The sequence below is a fragment of the Xiphias gladius genome, chromosome 5 (assembly GCF_016859285.1).
Source record: "Xiphias gladius isolate SHS-SW01 ecotype Sanya breed wild chromosome 5, ASM1685928v1, whole genome shotgun sequence".
Taxonomy (NCBI): Eukaryota; Metazoa; Chordata; class Actinopteri; order Istiophoriformes; family Xiphiidae; genus Xiphias; species Xiphias gladius.
Window position 1 is genome coordinate 7,076,930 of NC_053404.1, and position 23,185 is coordinate 7,100,114.

General features: G+C 37.4%; 1 protein-coding gene across 1 annotated transcript in view; it reads left to right on the plus strand.

The window, feature by feature from the left end:
- LOC120789980 (2-lysophosphatidate phosphatase PLPPR4) overlaps positions 1 to 23,185 on the plus strand; it is a 44,604-nt gene that overhangs the window by 15,718 nt on the left and 5,701 nt on the right. Inside the window, exons 2-6 of the mRNA XM_040127208.1 lie at positions 4,196 to 4,381; positions 10,362 to 10,491; positions 11,534 to 11,729; positions 20,550 to 20,607; positions 21,837 to 22,010. Coding sequence (XP_039983142.1) covers positions 4,196 to 4,381; positions 10,362 to 10,491; positions 11,534 to 11,729; positions 20,550 to 20,607; positions 21,837 to 22,010 — 744 coding nt within the window. The remainder of the gene's footprint in view (positions 1 to 4,195; positions 4,382 to 10,361; positions 10,492 to 11,533; positions 11,730 to 20,549; positions 20,608 to 21,836; positions 22,011 to 23,185) is intronic.

A 23,185-nucleotide genomic window follows, 5' to 3' on the forward strand; every position in this document is an offset into this window, starting at 1 on the left:
CTCTTGCCAGCAGAATATCTAGCAAGTCCCTAAAAAAAAGGTCAAGAGATCTTCAAAATCTTGTTGAATTTCCCTTCAGCAACCAAATCCACTACAATCTGGCTTCACACAATTATTCATCCATTCAAGATCCAGTATATAGCACAGTGCATTTTATGAGCACCTTTAAAGGAACAATAAAAATACAATGTATCATTTCAGCATTTCAATTTAAAAGAAATTCTTAGATCTCTCTTCTCCTCTTTCCTTTGGTATTCTGTGACATAAAGTGATCAAATGTTGTTGTGGCTTAGTGTACTGTGTGCAGGTTACAGACATCCCTTTTCTGCCTATCAAGTAAACCCAAATTCCAAAAAACCCCAATTGCAACTGTTTGTATGGAGCCCAGCAGGCAAAAGTTTGTAAAATAATAATCCTCATCTACATCCTTGCATGGATGTAGATGGCAAAATAATTTGTATTTTGTTCCAGCATTCTTATTCACTCTTTACTTGACAGTTTTTACTGTCAGGTCCACACATAATGCTGTGTAATGTAGTCCAATATAATCAGTGAAAGTTGTCATGATCAAGATACATGGGATTAATACAATTTAGTTTTTATTTTGCACTGAATTTTGAGTTATACTGTATTCACTGTGGCTCAAGTGGCAGAACGGATTGTCCATTGTCCGTGGGGCTGGTAGTTCAATCCCTAAAACAATTGCTGACAAATTTAGTGGATTAATCAATAAACATAAAAATAGTCTGTTATTTTTATATTTGATGAATTGTGATGTCTGCTTTTTTTTCAAAGAAAAATGCAAAACATTCCACACTTGTAGTCTATACAATGTGCTTGTGCATTTACTGCTTTGTTTTATATTATTGCAAGTTGAATATCTTTAGGTTTTGGACTGTTGGTCATAAAAAACAGGCAGTTTGATGACATCACCTTGGGCTCTGCAAAATTGTAACAGGCAAACATATTTTACTGGACAAGAGATAGTTTATTCATTATGGCCACAAATGATCAAATCCTGATGATGAATAAAGTAATAAAGTAAACAAAGTATTAATTGAAAATTTCATTAATGTTATTCATTAAAAGGAATCAATTACTTATTAATTAACCAAATTATTATATTCTTAGTCAGAATTACCAAATTGTAAAAACATCGTCGAAAAAATTGCACCCGTGACCTTTTCAGCTCCATGGATTTGGGACTTCAAATTTGTCAAAATTTGTTATAATTCTAAAATGATGTTAATTATTGTGTTCAAAAGTTCTTCTTTACTGAATGACTATTTGAAGATGGTGGGAGCAGTAAAAATGCAGTCCTATTTCTTAGATTTCTTAGTTTAAATCTCAGTACCTATAAAAAAAACTATTCACAAAGCAATTTTTCCCTCAGGGCAGCAGTGTTCAGACTGAGGGTGAGAACTTGAAATGAACAAATCAAGATGTGATTGAAGTGAGGACTTTCAGCTTTAATTTAAGGGGTTTCACAAAAATATCACATTAACCATTTAGGAATTACAGCAATTTTTATACATAGTCTCTCATTTTCCTTTTTTCAACAGTAATTGAGCAATTGAATGACAACCAGTTCCATGGCCAGGTGCAGTCATTCCCTCATTATTTCATGACAAATTAAGCAGATATAAGGTCTGGAGTTGATTCCAAGTTTTAAATTTGTATTAGCTAGCTATTCATGGGAATTCTAAATATGTGGTGCAAAGAGGTGTTGATGCAAATGAAGGAGGCCAATTTGGTTCATTCCTAAAAAGAAGGAATGCATTTGTGAGCTTTGCAACACCAAAAGGCCTGGAAGACCATGGAAGAAAACTGAGGTGGATGATCGGAGAATTCTTTCCTTAGTGAAGAAAAACCCTTCACAACATCTAGCTGGTTCAAAAACACTCTCGAGGAGGTAGGCGTATCATTGTCAAAGTCTACAATCAAGAGACCTCATAAACTAAGGGAACAAGAAAACTAGAGTGTTAGTGAGTAACCCCTGGCAGAAATGGGAGACACACAAAGGGAAGGAAGTCTTCAAACAGAGGCTCTTTGTGCAGTTGTGTGTGTATAAGTGTGTATGCATTAGTGGCTCAGCCCTCAGCAGGAGTGTGTGACTTGAAGAGATTCCACTTTGTTAGGATCCCAGCAGGGCCCTCCTCTATCACACTGCTCTACTTAGCATTAGTTGAGCGAAGTGCGCCTGCCACCGTGTACCAGTGAATCAGGGTATTAAGCTGTATGTTAAAGCCCATGATGCTGCAGGCCATATTCAACTCCCACTGACACATCCAACTGCAGTCCAAACTTACTTTACTGCCCTCAATTACAAATCAGCTTTCTGCCTACACATGCACCTCACTTCTCTGTGGTATTCTTTAATGGGACACCACAGAGCCTGGGGGTTGTTAGAAAACAATTGGGAAGTAATTATGACATAACAGAACTTGTGTTGCGGTGTGTAATGGAGTTGTTATAGAGGTATCCTTTTGTATTGGCGAAAGCTGTCATGATTGTATTGTATTGTATTGGAGATTTCATCTTTTGCTCATTAAGTCTCAGTGAGAAATATCTCAGAGGAAATGTAGGTGCTCACATTTTCCCAAAGAGATATGCAGTGTTATTACCAGCCTTTTATTGACTTGTAGGTCTCATTGACCCAGTCATGCCATTTCAGACAATCTCTTTCCTCATTTATATTTAGGTTTTTTTTGTTGTTTGGTTTTGTTTTTTATTGGAGGTTATAAAACAACATTTTTATTCTGCAATACAGAAACATGTGAGAGTTGATAGACTGTCAATGATAAATATAATTTCAACTCAAAAACAGTGAAAACTCCTTGGTTGCAGAATCAAAAGGGCAGTGTATATGGAGTAATAAGATAGAGAGGTAACCATGTGCTAGCCCATGTAGCATATATAGATCCGGGTGAATACTTTGAAATTAGCTCTGGCACGTATGGTTAGCCAGTGGAGGGAGATCAGGATGAGAGTGATGTTATTAAATGTTCGGGTTCTGGTTAGGATTCTAGTGGCAATGTTCTGGGGGTTCTGCAGAAATTGATGACTGAGACCCTAATAAAGAAAATTAGAAACTTATGCACATATGCAGAGGCCTTCACAGCACATAATCAAACTAGCAATAGAGAAAATTATTTGTTAAGGCACTTTTATTAAAATAAATTTAATGGTAGGTGTTTACATATGAGCTACCTGTAGGTGACAGTATAACATCTTCATACATAACATTAAAGTTATAGTTAAATTGGACCCACGGTGTACTACCGTGAGTACGATAAAGCTAGCATGGTGTTATAAATATGTGTTTTCTATTCTTTTGAAATAAGAAACATTACAATAAACAGGTGCAATCTTGAAATCTTTAGTTTTTCCTCTACTACTAGCTTTTATGTGGTCTTGTGAAAACTCCACAAAACAGACCAAATATTCTGATGGTGTCTCCAGTGAAAATAGTTTTTCCGGGCTCTGTCCTCTTAGCTCCACAGCTCTGCTCTCTCAGCGCTCTTGACAGGACTTGATATCCGCTGGTGGGATGGCACAAGCTTGTAGTACACAGTACAGTGACAATGTGACAGGTCAGTGGTGAAATCGCTGCAGCCAGCCATTCAGCATATCCAAAGCAGAAATTTACATAACCACCCAAGCCCTCTGCAGAGTTAATCCCTGGCTATCTTCCACACACAACTGAAGCAATTTGATATGTTCAACTGAGAGATCAACACTAGCGTTATTACTTTTAAGCTATTTCATGGTTGGATTGACCTGCTGTGTTATTTTATGATTTTAAGACCTCAAGCTGACTGTAATAAACATGAACTAGTTGTTTCTGTTTTTGTTTGTTCAGATGAGTAGAATTTATACACTAGATATGAGCTGAGATCAGTGGAGGCACTTGGTGTTCATAAGAGCAATTTATTCTACATGCCATCTTCCATTACCCTCAGCACCATCTTCACCACCTGAGGTCATGGAAACTACATTCCATGCATCCATCCTCATTATCAAATAAAATTAGCATGGTCATTGAACCATGGGGTTATAAGGACATTTGCAGCATTCACTGCCCGTATATCTATTTATTTATTCATTGGCAATCTGTTTAAGCTCCTTCTTCCTCAGCTGTTTATGACTCTTAACACCCTCATTCCTTTGTCTCTCCTGTTGTGTCCATTGATAGCTGCCAATTCTGGTATCGTCTGTGGTAAGTCTGTACTTTCTGGAGTGGACTGATGTGTTCAAGCCAGTGAAGTCTGGCTTCACCTGCCATGACCGCAGTCTGAGTTTGCCCTACATTGATCCCAACCATGAGGTCATCCCCCTGCTGATGCTGGTCAGCTTGGCCATCGCTGGACCTGCCATCACGGTGAGGATTAATGACAAGACAGAAAACTATAAGACTAACCTTATTTAGTGGTTTTCACAAAATTAAATATATCCTCGGGTAGCCATATTGGAGGTGCTTTGCTCTTTGACATGACAGTATTGTGTAATTAAACATGCAACTAGACCAGCTGTTTAAACAGAAGTGAACAGACGTGGTTAATGTCTGTGTTGTTTTTTTTATGGGAACTCATCATTCCTTTTTTGATACACCTCATTGATTTGTTGTTAAGATGATCTTGTTAGCTAGTTATCTAAGCTAGTGTCTCAGCCACTGTTGCTTGCTGACTGGCCAAATCTGAATGCACATTTCAGTTTAATGAGTTCTCTGCTTATAAAAAGAAAAGATGTTAGATTATTCGGGCTCTCTGTGACTAAATGAATTTCTTTGTTGAACAATAGCCATGGCATTTTTTCACATGTCAGTTAGTTGATTTAGAAACATTTGCCAAATAGTTTTTAGTTGATTTAGAAACATTTGCCAAATAGTTTTGAAATCAACTACTCCTTCTCCCTCTAGTCAGAGACTGTCCCAGAAATCAGACATATTTTAACCTATGATGATGTGATTTGCACACCAGGATATCTACCTGTAGTCTTTATACTGACATAAATGATAGTAGTATTAATCACTTTTTATTTATTTATTTTATTTTATTTTTACCTTTCCAGTTTCTATTCGTATCTTATTCACAACACCTGATGCTGATTTCTTAGAGAAAATTATCTCTCGAATTATTACAGCTGTGTACATGGAGAACCAATACTACAGTAATTCCCAGGGGGTCAGGCTTTAGCATCAAACACACTGATGCTTTCACACATATACACAGCCACGCATGTACATATATACATATACATGTATACAAATACATACATATATACACACACACACACACACACACACACACACATATATATATATATATATACATATATACACACACACATATATACACATATATACACATACACATATATATATATATATATATATACATTTACATATATACATATGCATACATTTACATATGTACATATATAGACATATATACATATATATATATACATATATATATATATATATATATATATATATATATATATATATATATATATATATATATATATATATATATATATATATATATATATATATACATATATATGTATATATGTATATATATGTGTGTGTATATGTATGTGTGTATATATATATATATATATATATATACATGATTCTGGCTAAGGACCTTTGATGAATGTTGAAGCATGTAAATTTCACTGAAGAATGTGGGGACATGCCCCCCTCACTTTCCAGTACCTATATATTTTTTTTACAGCTTGAGTTATTTTATCACTAAAATCAACAGTGTCCTCTGTTATATATATATATATATATATATATATATATATATATATATATATATATATATATATATAAATACACACTAAAACTAACTACTGGTTTTAATTCAATTTACTGTTGTGGGCGCTTGCTTATAACTGAAGGCGACATAGATGGGCATAACTTTATATTAATTAAATATTTTTAATGAGTTTACATATGAGTTTTACTTTGGCAGAGGACACTGTTTGGAGAGATTTTAGTGATAAAATAACTCAAGCTGTAAAAAAAAATATATAGGTACTGGAAAGTGAGGGGGGCATGTCCCCACATTCTTCAGTGAAATTTACATGCTTCAACATTCATCAAAGGTCCTTAGCCAGAATCAAACTTGTGGCATTACAGTTATATGGAATGATTACTAATGGAAATCAATGGGATGGACGCACCCCCAAAGTTTTGTTCAAGTGACAGGTACCACTCTCAGATTCAAAAATCTAAAACGATCCATAAATTTCCCAGCACACATTTGATATTTATTTTCATTTTATATATTTTCTAAAAACATCAGCACTGAGCTCTCTCCTACTAAAATCACATTCTATCCCCACCATGTCCCTGCCTTCCAGGTTCCAAAATGCCTTAAAAAAAAAAAAAATCAAGCTCTATCCTTCACTGACAAGGATGCCCACCCCACTACCAGTGAACAAATTATTCTATTGAAGGATGAATAGTAATTTTTGATAGAAGAGACACAAAGAGCTAAAAACCACAATGTTTTCCTAAAAGCCCAGAAGTGCAGCAGAGCCGTCTCACCAGCTTGATAAGGAGAAACTCAACATTCATCAAAACATGCACATCTCACACTTCTCCCTTTGATATCAGTTTTCTTTTTTGCAATTTTTTTACCCTCAGACATCAATAGATTCAAACCCCTCATATCAGCTAATAACACATTTTTCCTCAGAGATCCATCTCCCAGCAATTTGTTGAGCAGAAGAACACCTGCGGCTTTCCTGTCCTTGGGTCAGGATTCCTCCTGTGGGCTGCAGAGTGTTCAAGTGCTTTGACTGTCACTCTGTGTTAGAGCTGCAGCCCACCCACAAGTCTTATGGGAAAATGGGTTTAACTTTAGTTAAAATTATTCAAACTCAATTAATTTTTCCCGAATGAAATCATAAGAACACACTGTCTGGTCCTTTGGAAGATATTCAGTGAGCTGACAGCGGTTTTTGGATGAATTAAAATATGGAAGCAGTGGTTGTTGGAGTTGCTGCAGTGTATTTTTTCTTAGCTACTGAGGTGTAAAAGACCAAGTGTAAAAGACTTGCTGCATGTTCTCCCTCTCCTGGTTCTGCAGGCATTTTTAGAGCATTCAGTAAATTACAAGATGCATGAGTTTTCAGTGTAGGAAGTTCTCTTGAACAACACAATGAATGGAACTTGGATGAAGTCATCAAGTCAGAATTAGAGAGAGAATGCAGTTGAGGTATATTTTTCAAAGACCATTAGCAAAAGCAGTTATTGAGGTAAAAACAAAACTCAACAACACTATATTATTTTGGACAGTAAATTCTGAATAATTCCTTGATAGTTTGCTCATAACTTCTCAATATTTTACAAATAATTCCAAACAACAATTTGTATAAATAACTACTGTAAGTCATTTGGGACTAATAGTCAGTAAACAGCAGGTCAGCTGAACCTGCAAAAATGTGAAATTTATCTACAGCCATACATCCAGTTCAACATGTGAGGAGTGCAATTTCCACTTGTGAATTCATAATAAATGAATATTTACATGAGTGTAAAATAAACATTTCATTCAAGAAAATTACTATTTTCACTATAGTAGAAAATTATGTTGGTCTTTCCAGGAAACTTCTAAGAAAAATTATTTTGAAATTAAAGACTATGAAATAAAGTGTTTTCCTAAATTCAACCCAAATTCTGATTCAGTCATTAGTCAAAAGATTATCACAACTTTAGCAAGTATTATAGTATTTATTGTAACAGTCATATTTTTTTGTTATACATGATACTGTCAAACTGTGGTTTTGGCTTGATTTTTAGCCATGCTAGCAGTGTGGCTCTTTGGATGGGAATGTCAGTCTGTATGAAATGTCTCAGCAATTACTGGATGATGAAAGTTTGAACAGACATCTCTGTTCCTCAGAGTACCAAACCTCTTCTGACTTTTCATCTAGCACCACCAACGAGTCAAATTTTTCACTCTACCAGTTGAATACCTCAACACAACAGACGTTAGCATTTGGCTCAAAGTACCACTGTGCCTCTGCACAACCTCCCTGAGCTGCTAGTCTGGCTGTAGACACGTTGGACTGGAATTACTACAGTTTTTCACGTGTCAAGAAGATGCGTCCTCCAGATTCATGTGCTGTATTTATCAAACAGAAACAGACTTTTCATCTATCTCAACCATCAGGTCAAAATGTCAGTTTGTCCAGCACTTTGATTAATGACCAAATATCTGCAAAAATAATAACATTCCCAACAGCCTCAGCTATATGTTTTGTTTAGTGCTGTGTTTTAGCATGCTACCTCCCCTAAACTAAGAAGGTGAATGTTGTAATAATTACCTGCTAAACATCAGCAATGTTAGCATTCCTATTCACATACCTGTGTGACTAAATCATGCAGTCGCAAATTAGAAAAATCCTATATTTGATGCAGAATCTTATTCTTTCGACTATATCCAATATTCTCTGGATCTACAATCTACAAATGCCACATTAGTATCTTAAATATTTGATTTTCAATCTGTGATAGTGGAGAAATTTTGCTGGAAAAACATCCACTGTAATGGCCCCTAATGCTGAATTTATGGCCCCCAGGAGTCCTGAAGGGATTTTTCAGGAAATATGAATCATTTACTTTTGCTCATTTTCCTTTGCTAAATAAAAAGAGAAAAATGGAAAAAGAGTTACATGCTGAGACACTGAGCCATTATTAAACATTAAGTATGAAATGTCAGTGTTGTTATCCACAGACACTATCATGGATATACAACCACTGAATAGTTTGATGAACATCATCATGAACATCATACTAATACTGGGTAGTGCCTCCCTTTGCTCGGAAAACAGCCTCAGTTCTTTATGGTATGGATTCCAAAAGATGTTGGAAACTTTCCTTTGAGATTCTGGTCCAGGTTGACATGATTGCATCACATAATTTCTGCAGACTTGTCAGCTACAAATTCATGCTGCCAATCTCCCATTCTACCACATTCCAAAGGTGTTCTACTGGATTCAGATTCTGGTGACTGGGGAGGCCAGATGTTGATGTTGATGAAACCAGTTTGAGACGACTTTTGCTTTGTGACATGGTGCACAATCATGCTTGAAGTAGCCATTAGAAGATGGGTAAATTGTGGTCATAAAGGGATGCACCTGGTCAGCGACAATTCTCAGATAAGTAGGGCATTTCCATCTGCAGAATTGCCGCTCAATGGACGTTTTTTGTTTTTTGCACCATTTTAAGTAAACTCAACAGACTGTTCTGCATGAAAATACCAGGAGATCAGCAGTTTCAGAAATACTCAAACTAGCCAGTCTGGCACCAACTATCATACCACGGTCAAAGTCATTGAGATCACTTTTTTTCCCCATTTTGGTGTTTTATGTGAACATGAAGCTCCTGACCTGTATCTGCATGATTTTATGCATTGCACTGCTGCCACCTGATTGGCTGATTGGATAGTTGCATGAATTAGCAGCTTTACATGTGTTCCAAATAAAGTGTTCGGTGAGTTTAATGTAATTATAGTAATTATGGATATACAGTTTGTAGACCGTAGACAGCACCTTGGTGGTGCAGTGCCAATTTGGCTTTCAGTAGAGAGTTTGAGTGTCATTATGGTTCAGATGTTTTTACTCTAACAAGAACACACTCTGACAGGAAAGCATTAAAAATGACTATATATGATAGGCTCTTAATAGCAATTCCTAGTGTGTAAATAAACCCAAAAGAATCTAAATTCCATAAAGAGGAAACAATGAGAGAAAACAGCTGTTTCGCCTTTGCAAGAGAAAAATATGGTCTAGATTTTTCAGATAAACCCTGGCTTAGTGAAACTCATAAGTACAGTGTGTCAGTCTCAGCATTATGCAGATCCCTGGAGGCCATTCTATAAGTACTCCTAATCCCTGCCTCTGTCCATCACTGATGCTGCCTCCCTTTTTCTTCTCTCCAAGCATTATTCATCTCTCCTCTATTCAATACAGTACATTTTTCTCCATCCTCCTCTTTCTGCAGTGATCTGTGATCCTAGAGAGTTGCTCTATAGAAAACCAAATATGTCACTACAACACCACATGTCACTTCTGGAGGACACTCCTCAAGAAGTATTTGTGCGTATCACTGTATTACACAGGAAGAAGCTATCTTGGCCTGCACTGTTGGCTTAAACAAGGAGGGCCATAGATAGGCTGTGCTAGGTTGCCCCTTGTGACCCTGCATTTAAACTTAAACTGTAAAAGTTGAGGGTCCTGAAAAGTGAGGTGACATGTCTGCTCTAATCCGCAGTGGAGATCATGCCCTTGTCACCTACTTCTGCATGTAAGCACATGTAACAGGTGTGTTGTTTTAACAGATAATGATTGGAGAGGCCATCCTGTTCTGCTGTCTATCTCGGAGGAAGAATGGCACCTGGGCAGAGGTCAACATCAACGCCGCTGGCTGCAACTTCAACTCCTTCATACGCAGAGCCGTACGCTTCGTTGGTACAAAGATTTTTTTTTCTTTTCACACACACTTACCAGTATGGTAACTGTCTGATGACTATTTTTGCAGCTTTTTCGCAAACCCACTTGCTTGCTGTGAATTCTCCAGACAATGAACGGCTCTATTCACACATCAGCTCAATCAGACAGTACACAGACTTTGTACAAGGGAACTGGCAGGGTGAAATCTGTTTAATGTCCAGTTCAACTAATTCACACATTGACACATACAGATCTTCTGGGTAATGTCTAGAAAAGTTCAGGGTTCCAGTGCATGTGTGAAAGCAGCTTAATTAATTTTTAAGTAATCATTTTTTTTTAGTTGAAATATGCTCCAAAACATCTTAATGTGACCCAGATTTATTGAACAGCCTGGCAGCAGTGCAGAGATATTCCCTTCTAAAGTTTCTGCGTGAGCTTCACCCTTCTAACCAGTCAGAGAAGGCCAAAGTCAGAGGTGGCAGCTCACGGCTGTCAATCAGTGCACTTTTGGTCTACCACTGCTGTTGCACCGAGACTTCAAGCTGGGTTTAGCTGCTGGAAGGCATCGTTATGGCCGACTCACAGGCTAGCAAGCTCCCGATTCCTGGATTAGCTGAGACAGCGTACATGATAAGGATGTAGGTGAAGGGCCGGGCGGAGGTTCATGCTAGCACTAGCATGAATTCCATAACTTGCATAGACAGTGGTATAAAAAAATTAGTTAACTAATTTCATGCTAAGATTTCTCAGCCCAGACAGACCACTGTAGCCTAAATGTGTTGTTTTAAATGTGTATCCGTGTGTTTTAGACAATAGGCATTAAAACTAGTCCTATAAATTGAACTCATGTCTCTTTGTGTGAGTTTTATATTGTTAGTCTTTCAACTATAAAAACTATAAGACTGTTATCAAAATTGTAACGACTTCTGATATTAAAGCCAAAAATTACATTACCTGTATGTATTGGCCCTGTTCAGCACATCCAACAATTAATAATGTTATCCCTGTGCACGTTTAGCTTGTTTCCATGCTTTTACATCACATCCTCCTCTGTCCTCAGGTGTTCATGTGTTTGGTCTTTGTGCCACTGCCCTCATCACTAACATACTCCAACTGATGACAGGCTATCCAACACCCTACTTTCTCACTGTGTGTAAACCCAATTACACAACGCTCAACGCCAGCTGTGAGCAGAACCCCTACGTCATGGAGGATATCTGCTCAGGCGCTGATCCTGCAGTGATTAACCAGGGCAGGTAGGGAGGAAAAATGTTTTGGTTTGCTGCATTTAACATTTAAGAACTTTTTGTTTCTCAATACACTTCCACTCAAACTTGAAATCAAAGTCTTGTCATTAAGAGAAGAACTTTACTTGATATGCTTTGTAATGCATTATGAACATATTATGTGACAAATATTAACAATATTAGAGAGGGAAGCAAGGAAACCAATGTTAATGCAATGTGTTAATACAATACAATGCATTCTCAAATATCTACTGGGAGCATTGTTTACCTCAACTACGGAGAGAGGTCTTAATTGTAAGCAGACTTATATTAGAGACAAGCCCTTATTTTTATCCGTCCATCAATCCTTTCACTATATCAACTTACTCTATTCTTGAGGGTTGTGGGGGGGCTGGAGCCAATGCCAGCTGACATTGACACCTAGAAGGCAAGTTTGAGTCTTCAGTTAGCCTAACCTTCATGTCTTTGGACTGTGGGAGGACACCAGAGCACCTAGAGAAAATCCACACAGGCATGAGGAGAACATGAAAACTCGACACAGTAAGGCCCAAGCTGGCCTGTTCAAACCCAAAACCTTCTTGTTGTGAGGCAACAGTGTTAACCAATGCACCACCAAGCCACCCTCCTTATCTTATTTTTACTTACTTTTAATCTTCCCTGTCTTATAAGTATGTTTTACGCCCCATTCAGACAGGATAACAGGGGAGTTGGCGAATGACATACTCACTGTGCTCAATTCCAGACAGGATTTTTAACATCTAGACATTACAGAATATGGTCCGTAATAGACCAGGATATTCAGCAGGACAAAGCCAAAAGAGAAAGACAAAACCTCCTCATTCTCAGTCCAATCTGAACACACAGATATGAAACATCTTAATATCTGTCAGTATGACTTACACTTCCCAAGGATATCATCTCTGATATCCATCCTGAATAAACGTCCGTAAATCATCTAAGAATTAGAGTAAAAAGATGTTTCAGTTTAAGTTTTCTCTAGTGTAGCGTGAACTACTTTTATTCAGAATTATGAAATATAAGCACTTGTTTAATAGGGTACAGCCTACTTTTCAGGAAATTAATCTAATTAATGAATTAATCAAATTAATCAATCTAATACTGACGTAAAATCTTCAAGTCTTCAAACCGAAGCTGTGGTAATAATTAAGTTATAAAGTTATATTTGAGGCACGTGCTGCTCTTCTAATATAATTTGTTGTTGACTTGGCTTACAAAATAGAGGAGCTACAGGTTATGCATATTAATGAAACTCAACTTAAAAAAAACGTGGCAAAAAAAGAACCAAAGACACGAAAACAAAACTACAGGCTGGGCATGCATCTTAGGGGCGGTACTCATCTTCTCACTTTGTTTCAACTGGAGAAGCGAGTTATTTTCTCTTGAAATTTTGAATTATTTAATCTGGAGTTTACTCGCAAAAATCACACATCTGCCTTCCACCGTGACTCATTAAAACATTAAACATAAAACGATATATAAACCTAACATTATTATTGACTTGTTGAAAAGGAGAAATCGCCTTTTGCTTTGCTTTGGGAATGTGGAATTTGATTTATTGAAGGTATAGTCCTGGTTGAAATTATTGGCACCCCTGATTTTTAAGTACGTTACTCAAAATATCTTCAGAAATAAATTCAAATTAATCCAAATATTTTAATGAAATGTCCAACAGTACCAAAAAGATTAAAAAATAAAAAATAAGACTTGCATAATAGTGAAATAATACAAACACAAAATGTGCCCCAGACACAATAATTGGCACCCTTCACTAATATTTGGTTGCAGAACATTTGGCAACAATGACAGCCTCTAAATGTTTCTTGTAGTCATTCAGCAGACATATATACAAAATTGGTTAATTTGCATTTATTTCTGAATTATACATATGATATTCTAAATTCTGTACTTAAAATTCATTGGTGCCAATAATTTCAGGTTACGAGGCAATCACTCTGTTAAGTCCCCACATTTCAGCTGTCTGCTGTTAGTTTCTACAACTCTTCCATTGCTATGCATTCAAGCTCTTAAGCTTGCAGGAGTTGTTCTTGCAATGGCAGGTTTCAGTTCTTTCCAAAGGTTTTCAATGGGGTTTAGGTCAGGACTCATTGGTGGAACAGTTTCAACTGTTCTTTTATGCTGCTGAGTGTGTGCTTTGGGTCGTTGTCCTGCTGAAAGACCCAAGACCTTCACCTTAGACCTGCTTTTCTGACACTGGGTAATATATTTCGCTCTAAAATGCTTTGGCAATCTTCTGATTTCATCATTCCTTGGATACATTCAATGCCCCCAGTACCAGAGTCAGCAAAGCATCCCCACAGCATGGTAGAACCTCCACCATGTTTTACTGTAGGTAGGTTGTTCTTTTCCTTATAGGCTTCACTTTGTCACCTATAAACAAACTGATGCACTGCATACTCAAAGAGCTCTACTTTGGTTTCATCTGTACATAGAAAATTATCCCAGAGAGATTGTGGTTTATCTATCAAAGTTTTTGCAAACATTAGTCTTGCCTTTCTTTCAATAGCGGTGTCCTCCTTGGCTTTTGCCCATGCAGTTTAGTGTATGGCGTATGGTACGGGCTGAAACCACTACTACAGATTGCTCAAGGTCAGCTTGAAGCTGTATAAATATCTTGTGTGATGTTTTTTTGTCCACAATCTGCATCAACCTTGCAAAGTCTTCTCTCATTGAGTTTCTACTTAGCACCACATCCCTGAAGCGTCTTAACAGTTTTATGACAAACTTTCACTGTGAACTAATTTAAATTAATCAAAAGAGTGCCAGTAATTGCATTGAGTGCACATTTTATGTCTGTATTTTTTATTTCAGTATACAAAAGCATTTTTTTGTTGTTCAGTAACTTTGGACATTTTATGAAACATTCTGATTACACAAAATTGGTTAATTTGCATTTATTTCTTAAGATATTATAAATTCTGTATTTTAAATTCAGGGCTGCAAATAATTTCAGCCAGGACTGTATTAAGGGGCGGCTGTGGCTCAGGAGGTAGAGCGGGTCATCCACTAACCAGAAGGTCAGTGTTTGGATACATGGCTCTTCCAGTCTGCATTTGAAGTTTCCTTGGGCAAGATACTGAACTGCAAATTGTTCCGATGGCTGTGCCATCAGTACATGCATGTGTAAATGCGATGTATACATGTGTGTGCAAATGTGTGAATGTGGCTTGTAATGTAAAGCGCTTTTGAGTGGTTGATAAGACTAGAAAAGCACTATATAAGTGCAGTCCATTTACCATATCTGTTAAGAGATGGAGAGAGAAGAAGGGTGAGGAATGCAGTGTTTTTGCGTGTGTGAGAGAGAGAGAGAGAGAGAGAGTCGAGTGGGTCCATAGTATGAAGAAGGGCTCACACCTTAATAATAATTGTCTTTTTTTCTTCATGTTGTGTTCTTTGAGGGAAGTAACACTCAAATATTAATCAAAGATGAGTCTTATCATGGACTTATCACTGCATTCCATTCCATTTGGAGGTTTCGCTTGTTTAATCCCATTTGCCTTGTGTCCTTTTGACCCATGATCTCTCTGGTGTGCTAAAGCTGGTCTGTTTTTTGGAGGAAGATCCTTTGTCTCTGTTTCCTATCAATGTGGTGGTTTAACTTCGGGAAGGCAGAAAGGGAGACCTTTTTGGTTCATAATCCTGAATGTCCATACCATGAACTCTTAAAAAGTTTACAGACTAAGGCCAGCCCATGTCCGCTACAAAAGTATCAAAGTAATCTAATATGTACATCCATAAATACATTGCAAAAAAAAATTGCTAATAGCACATTCGGCATACTTTTAATGGTGGAAATGTCCAAAAATGTAAACAATTATAGGCTTTTTGAAAAAAATAAAATAAAATAAAAACATTGGGCGTAAAAGAGAATACCAGTATCTACCTTTAGATAGATATTACAACACATATAAGCTTTTGCCAGGTGTTGCTCTCCTGATGGTTTTATTTTTTCTGTCATCATACTGATTCCCAAATAGGCCTATGTGTTGGTGTTAGTATATTCTCAATCTGATAGACAGGAATATGCTAAAAACATTTTTGACTTTCCCCATTTTAAGAGAAAGGACAAATTCACACTGAGTTGAGGGAAAAAAAACAAAAACAAAAAAAAAAAACAAGCCCCTTTTTTGATGTACTATTTCCATATAATGTAAACTAAACACTTCATTCATATTTACCTGCTGTATTGTTTACATTTCCACAGCAATAATTCCCTAAGTACAACAACAGACTCATTTCATACTCACCTATCACAATTGCTGGTGGCAGCACAGACAAGCTAGACCCAAACACAAACACACAAGACAGGAGGATGCAGTGAGGGAGCTTTTACTTGAAGAATGCTGGCTTACAGGCGGAGGGTTGGATGAACAGACATGTAAGTAGCTGAGCAGGCAGGAAAACAAACAGGAAGAGGCAACAGGTAAAAATACTCTGGTAGCTGGTTTAAAAGAACAAACACTAGGAAACAAAAGCAGGTAGCGGCTGTACAGGGAAGAACTCAGGAACATACACAGAACCAAAAGCAGATGATCTGACACTGATTGGGGATAAAAGGCTGGTATATGTACTAGCTGAGATAATGAGAAACTGGGAACATGTGTGTGTGGGCAGGGAAGCTGAGGGGATTGCAGGGCTGATGATAAGTTGGACCAGGTGTTTGGATGGTGAGGACAGTCAGGTGAATGAGGACAAGGAGGACAGTCTGAGGACATCTGGTGGGTAACTAGAGGAAGGCAGGTCTGGGGAGATTAGGGGAGAAAAACAGCCTGGGAGCAGTGAGAAGAGGTTGGAGACAGGCCAAGGGGAACAGAGGGGCAGATCATGACACTCACCATTCTGAAACTTGAAGGAAGTGTGGATTTCACTGACAGCAATTTAAACACATAGAAGACATGACTGGAGATAAATGGTAGGTAAAAAACAGTGAGAGCAGCAGAGTGATATATAAAGTATGACTGTTGTGCTGATGGAATTAGTGCTGTGGAAAATGACATAAACTGAATTCTAAACTGAGTGTAGAATTTACAAGTAATTTATACTCTAAAAGTTTCAAATAAATTACCATTATAAGACCTTAATTAGTGACCAAACTTTATTTGTTCAAGTGTTCAATTATCAGCACACAGAAAGCATACTAACCACGTAACAGCAAACAGTTTCATTTTGCATTTAGCCAATTCATAGAAAAAGCTAGCATTAAATAGCTATCAGTTGATAAATGTGCTGTTGAATTCGCCAGTCACCATTCAGTGAACCATTGCTGAGCTAGCCCCTTTGGACAGAAAAGAATTAAAAATTCAGTAATGTCAATCTGTGACATCATTCAATTGCAATGGTGTTATGTCTTATAATACCATATCAGTAGTAGTTAGCAGGTTTCACCTAATTACGACACTTTGCTTTGATGTCTGTTTTACTGATTTTTGGTTTTTTGTTTCTTGCTGGAATCCATTTTCATACAATTATGAGCCAGAGCAGCATTACTTTGTTCACAGAATTGCTCTTTAATTTCTTCACTGACAGAGTAATGTGACATAAATCCTTGTGTGCTGTTTATGTCTAAGCTTTTTCCAAGTCCTCTGGGACAGCCTGAGTAGGATTCCATACAGACACTACTCAATACAGACACTAAATGATGCCCAGCAAAGGTCCTCTGGAACAACAGCGGCTGAAATCATCAACACTGAGTCTGTCTCGTCGTAGCCCCTTCCATTGTAAACTTGACTGTCTCTCATTTAAACCAGGAACCTTAATGGAGAATGGTTTCTGTGAGACTTAATGGATCATGTCTCCATGTAAGTTTATATGTGTGGTATTAGATCACGTAGGGATCTGGGTGAAGGGGATTAGGCTAGGTTTGACCTGTGCATTTGGGATACACGGAGTTTTGGCTGCAGAATATCTGTATAAATATAACCTACTGCTCATGGCATCAACATTGTCTTCTGCTCTCTTTGTGCCAGCTTTAGCTTCAGACTCATTTCCAGAGAAGCATGAAAAGCTGTTTTGCTGCAGTGTTTGTGCACCGTAGAAATAGCATAGCATACCACCTGCCTCTATTTAGCAAAGGCATAACACTATGACACATTATGGTTTGTGTTGGAGCTCATCCTAACATAAATTTAACATTTAGAATCACTATCCCTTCACCTAATTATCCAAATGTGTTCGACAACTTTAATTGTAATCTGGCTACTAAGATTTATAACCTTCAAGTGGTAAGTACCCTGTTAAATCTGCACCAAACCTGGAGAGAAGCACTGCCTAAAGGAAAAACTTACAAATAACTTGCTTGCTGATGTTCCATAACCCATGAGCTCCACAGCTCAAACACCTACAAATACACTGATTAGCCACAACATTGGTATTAATGTTTTGGCTGATCAGTGTATATATACAGTAAATACAGTGAGGCCAAAAGTCTGAGACCACTTTCCCAGAATGGGAAATGGTTAGTGGCATCAGATGAGATAAACAACGATGAGACAAACATAACTTGAGTGTATTGATGAGCATTGGATGAAGTATTTAGAAGTATTTAGATCCTAAAATATAAAAGCATAATATTAGCACAATGTGCTTAAAGTATCAAAAGTAAAAGTAAGTGTTTCCTGTGACTGTTACAATTATAATCTATTTGATTTTATTGATTTACTAATACATTAGTATGTAAGCAGCATTTTACTGTTGTAGTTGGTCGAGTTGGAGCTAGTTGTAACTGTTTTATATACTTTTGGGCAGTATAATCAATGGCAGTGCAAGATAATAAACAAATCTTTCAAATAAATACAGTGAAGTAAAAAGTACAACATTTCCCTCTGAATTGTTCTTAAGCAGAGGTATAAAGTTGGCCGAGTACAAGTACTGTTAATTCATACCTAAGTACAGTACTTCAGTAAATGTACGTAATTACATTTAATATTGCATTACATTACTTTCGAATTAAATAAGTTATTTCATTAAGGGTGTCCAGGTTTCCCTTAACTGTGTCCAATTAAGGGTACTCGGCATTAATGCAGTGAAACTCAGCTACAGCCAAACTTTAAAGCACTTTGAGTGGTCAATAAGACTAGAAAAGCGCTATATAAGTGCAGCCCATTTACCATTTACCATTTAGCTGCACAGCAACAATCTGGATACAGCCACTGAACTGGACAGGGTAACCTGCTACTGAAAAGACTAGAAAAGCGCTATATAAGTGCAGCCCATTTACCATTTACCATTTAGCTGCACAGCAACAATCTGGATACAGCCACTGAACTGGAAAGGGTAACCTGCTACTGAAATGACAGGAAATCATTGCTGTCTGGTGGGACTCTTGGTGGTGGACTGTGTGTTTTTATCCACAAGGAAAGGTGAACGAATGCTTGTGTCAAAGGCTGTTCTACGCTGGTGGAGTTGACAGTCATGCTATCTGCTGAGGGAGTTCACCACTGTGGTTATGTTGCAGTGTACCTACGAGAGCTTTGAGCTACAATTAGCAAACCCAAACAGATTTTTCATCATCGCTGGCAACTTCAATCATGCCAATTTAGAGATTGTTTTGCTGATATTCCAGCAATATATCAAGTTTGCTACAAGAGGAGTAGATACATTGGACCTCGTTTACATCAAAGTTGTTGCTCACTTATTCTTAAGACTGTGTTGTGTTTGTATGTCTGTCCTGTGTTGCATTGAGGTCCATGAGAATTGACATTTAATTTCCCTATGTACAGTCCTGGTTAAAATTACTGGCACCCCTGAATTTTAAGTACAGAATTTAGAATATCTTCAGAAATAAATTTAATGAACCAATTTTGTATAATCAATATATTGGTTACTGAACAAAAGAAAATAAGAAAACCTGCTGATTACAGCAAGCAAAACCTGTTTCATTGTAAATATTGTCACCTGTTCATAGAAAGATTTGAACAGATTTTTTTTTTAAAACCTCATAATAACAGATGCATAATAATCTACACAACAATATTTGTGTTGGTTATATGCTAAAGTTGGTTATTTTATGCAGAAGCAGTGCTATCAATTTTCATATGTGAATACAATTATTACAACTCTGCATATGTTGTACATGTAGGAGCACATAAATTGTAGCAAAAACACACGCACACACACACACACACAGACACACACACACACACACACACACACACACACACACACACACACAAAGATACATACAACTGCATGAATTCACCAAAACACACACATTCACTCACATACAAAGTCAGTAGTAAGGATGAGGGCTGGTTGGAGTGAGTATCAAAATTGTCAAAAGTAGGTCACTGGCGTGGAGCTCAGTGAGAAACTGTGCCACATATTCATTTTCAGTATGTAGCACAAAGTCAAGCTCCTGCTGCTACACTGCAGTATATGACTGTAGACCAGACACCAACACTATGTATATGTTTCTATATGTTCCATTGGTACTTGGCTAGTGGCATCAGATAAAGATATCATTAGGGCTGGTAACAACTTAACCAGCCTACCGATGTGGCGGCCCACTGAAATTTGTCCAAGTATATTTGTTCCAAATGAAAGTAAAAATCTGCCTCACTGCTAACTGCCTTTGTTAAATTATTTTGGGGGTTCTAACATGTTAGAAAAAGCTTGAAGAGCATGAAAAGAGGCATCTAATTTGGTTCACTCATCCAACACATAACAACCAAGTGTTTGTGGAGGGTGGTGTTTGAGATATCTCATTATGCTTGTGTTTCTCTCCACCTCCTGTTGATTCACACATATAGATGTGAATGTTGGCTGAGTTTATTTTTGTTTCATCTCTTGCAGAAAATCCTTTCCATCGCAGCACGCTACCCTCGCATCCTTTGCTGCTGTCTATGTTTCGGTAAGTATTGGTTTGTGCCCATGGAAAAACTTAGCCCTGTTCAATCCCCCATGAAGCACCGTATAGGGTGCTGCGTTGATGAAGGCGAGCCCAGAAGTTCGCATCACAATCACAATCGCCATAAGTAAAAAGCTAATGCTAGGTTATAAAGGAACTACACCACGATCGCATGACTTCAGCATCACCACGACTAAACTTCTAATTTGTAATTTGATTAAGCGCGCTTATTTCTTCTACAAAAGCTTTTCCTCTTAGAAAATGCATAATAGGTTGCAAGAGCATGAGTAAAAACACAATGAGGCTGTAAAGGTGGACTGGTGAGTAGATCAGTTCTGCGTGATGACATTTAATGTCCAAGACAAATTCTTTAGACTAATTTAACCACTTGTTAGCAACTGCCTTTTTTAAGATATGTAAAAGTTTTAAAAAATAGACACTATCCGTTCTTGACTTGGAAACTAGTTAAAAGTCCTAGCTTTTTAACATTGTATCTCTATGGTCCTGCTAGTTTAGCCATCAATCAAATATGTACATCAGAACGCCCTTTCAGTCTTAGAAGCGGAAGAAGCATTTAAGAGGTATGTCCAGAGGTCTGTTTCCCCTCATAGTAGTAAAATATTAATAGTTTGTTTGTAAAATATATAATGAAAAACAAAAAATATTATCAGTGCATTTAGTAATCACCCTCACACTGCATACTACATGTATCCTGTATCCTTTTTTATCTAAGAATACACAATACATTTAGATATTTGGGAGGGATATACTGACATTGTGAGTAAAATACTAAAAAAAATGATATCCTTTAAGTATCTTAAAGGATACTTTAAGTATCTTAAAGGATATCCTTTGAAGGACTTATTGGTCAAAAGTACACAAAGAAGCTTAACGTAGCAGTCCCTGGACAAATACTGACTACCATTAAAGATTTTGACATGCCTATCAGAGGACCTTAGCAGCAACTGACTGGATAATTAACCTATCCCTAAAGAAAAGTTACTGACAGTGGAGAAGTTGACTCACACTTTGTGGAATATTGCCAGTAATCAGGCAGTACACAGAGAGTGACCTCTTTAGAGGAGTGAATTTCTCCCAGTGTTTTGTATTCACGTAAATTCCAAATAATGCTCCCTGAGAGAGGTGATGGAATAGTATACTGTTATAACACAAACAAGAAACATAAGGACAATGAATGAAAAAAAATCATTAAATGTTTCATGTGTCCATAGATGTACTTCAACAGCACTCTGACAGATTCATCCAAGTTGCTGAAGCCCCTGCTGGTCTTCTCCTTCATTATCTGTGCCATCATCTGTGGTCTGACCAGGATTATTCAGTACAAGAACCACGCCATTGATGTCTACCTGGGCTTCCTGCTTGGAGGAGCTATAGCTGTCTACCTGGTAGGGGCCAGTCCCATCAACAATTTCCTTTACAATGGCTTTCCTGTACAGAATGCCTGTAGATTGTTACTACTAACCCCAATAGAGATTTCAACCAAAAACATAAATAGTGTAGTTACATTGATTTAGAGTTACTGAAAGTAGAGCTGAGAGATTAGCCAAAAATTTCATCTGGGAATGAATACTTTCTTTATATTGTATGTCTGATGTGGAATCAGCCAGGCTAACATAGAATTTTCTACCATTTATATAAGATCAATCCCAGAGAGGCCAACCCAGCTGTCGAGACGATTGAAGAGAATATCATGATCTGCTATATCAAACGTAGGTGTAAGATCAAGAAGAACCAGGAGGGAGACCCTGTTTGTTACAGCACTAATTCTCAAATAATTAATAATTTTGGTGAGAGCACATGCTGTGGTTGCTCTAAGGCCTGATTGAAACTTCTCAATTATATCATTTTAATTTAAGTTGTTAATTTGATTAAAGCCTACCTTTTCAAGAATTTTGCTCATACAAGACAGATTGTATATTGCCTATAATTACTCAAGTGTCTTACGTGTGGGTCTTACACCTGCAGTTTTGAATATGTGAGGGAAATTCCAGTCTCTAGGGATTCATTAATGATTTCCAAAATGGGGTTTAAAATATTGTTAAAAATCTTTTTAAAAATGTATTTGGGAGGGGAGTTGGCACATCAAGAGGTTGCTCTGAGCTAAAATCTTACCAGCCCTTCAGCTGATCAAGGTAGAAGAATTCATAATTGGCATGTTTCTACAAAGTTAGCAGAGAAGACTGTCTGGAACAATCCCAGACCTGATCTTTGTAATTTTTGTGCGTAAAGATTGTACCAAAATTTTTCAAAATATACAGAGGACTTTTGTTTGAGAAAATTGGGCAGGGACAGGGTTCAGAAGCTGCTTGATAGTGGAGAACAGTTTACGGGTATTATTTTTGTGCTCTGTAATAACTCTTGAGAAATTCGTTGTCCTAGCTGAGTGTACAGCATTGTTTGTGGTGGTACCAGGTACTGGAGGCATTCAGTGCCTCCAGTACCAGAGGCAGCAAAGCAGCCCCAGAGGCAGCAAAGCAGCCCCACAGCATGGTAGAACCTCCACCATGTTTTACTGTAGGTAGGGTGTTCTTTTTCCTTATGGGTTTCATTTCATCACCTA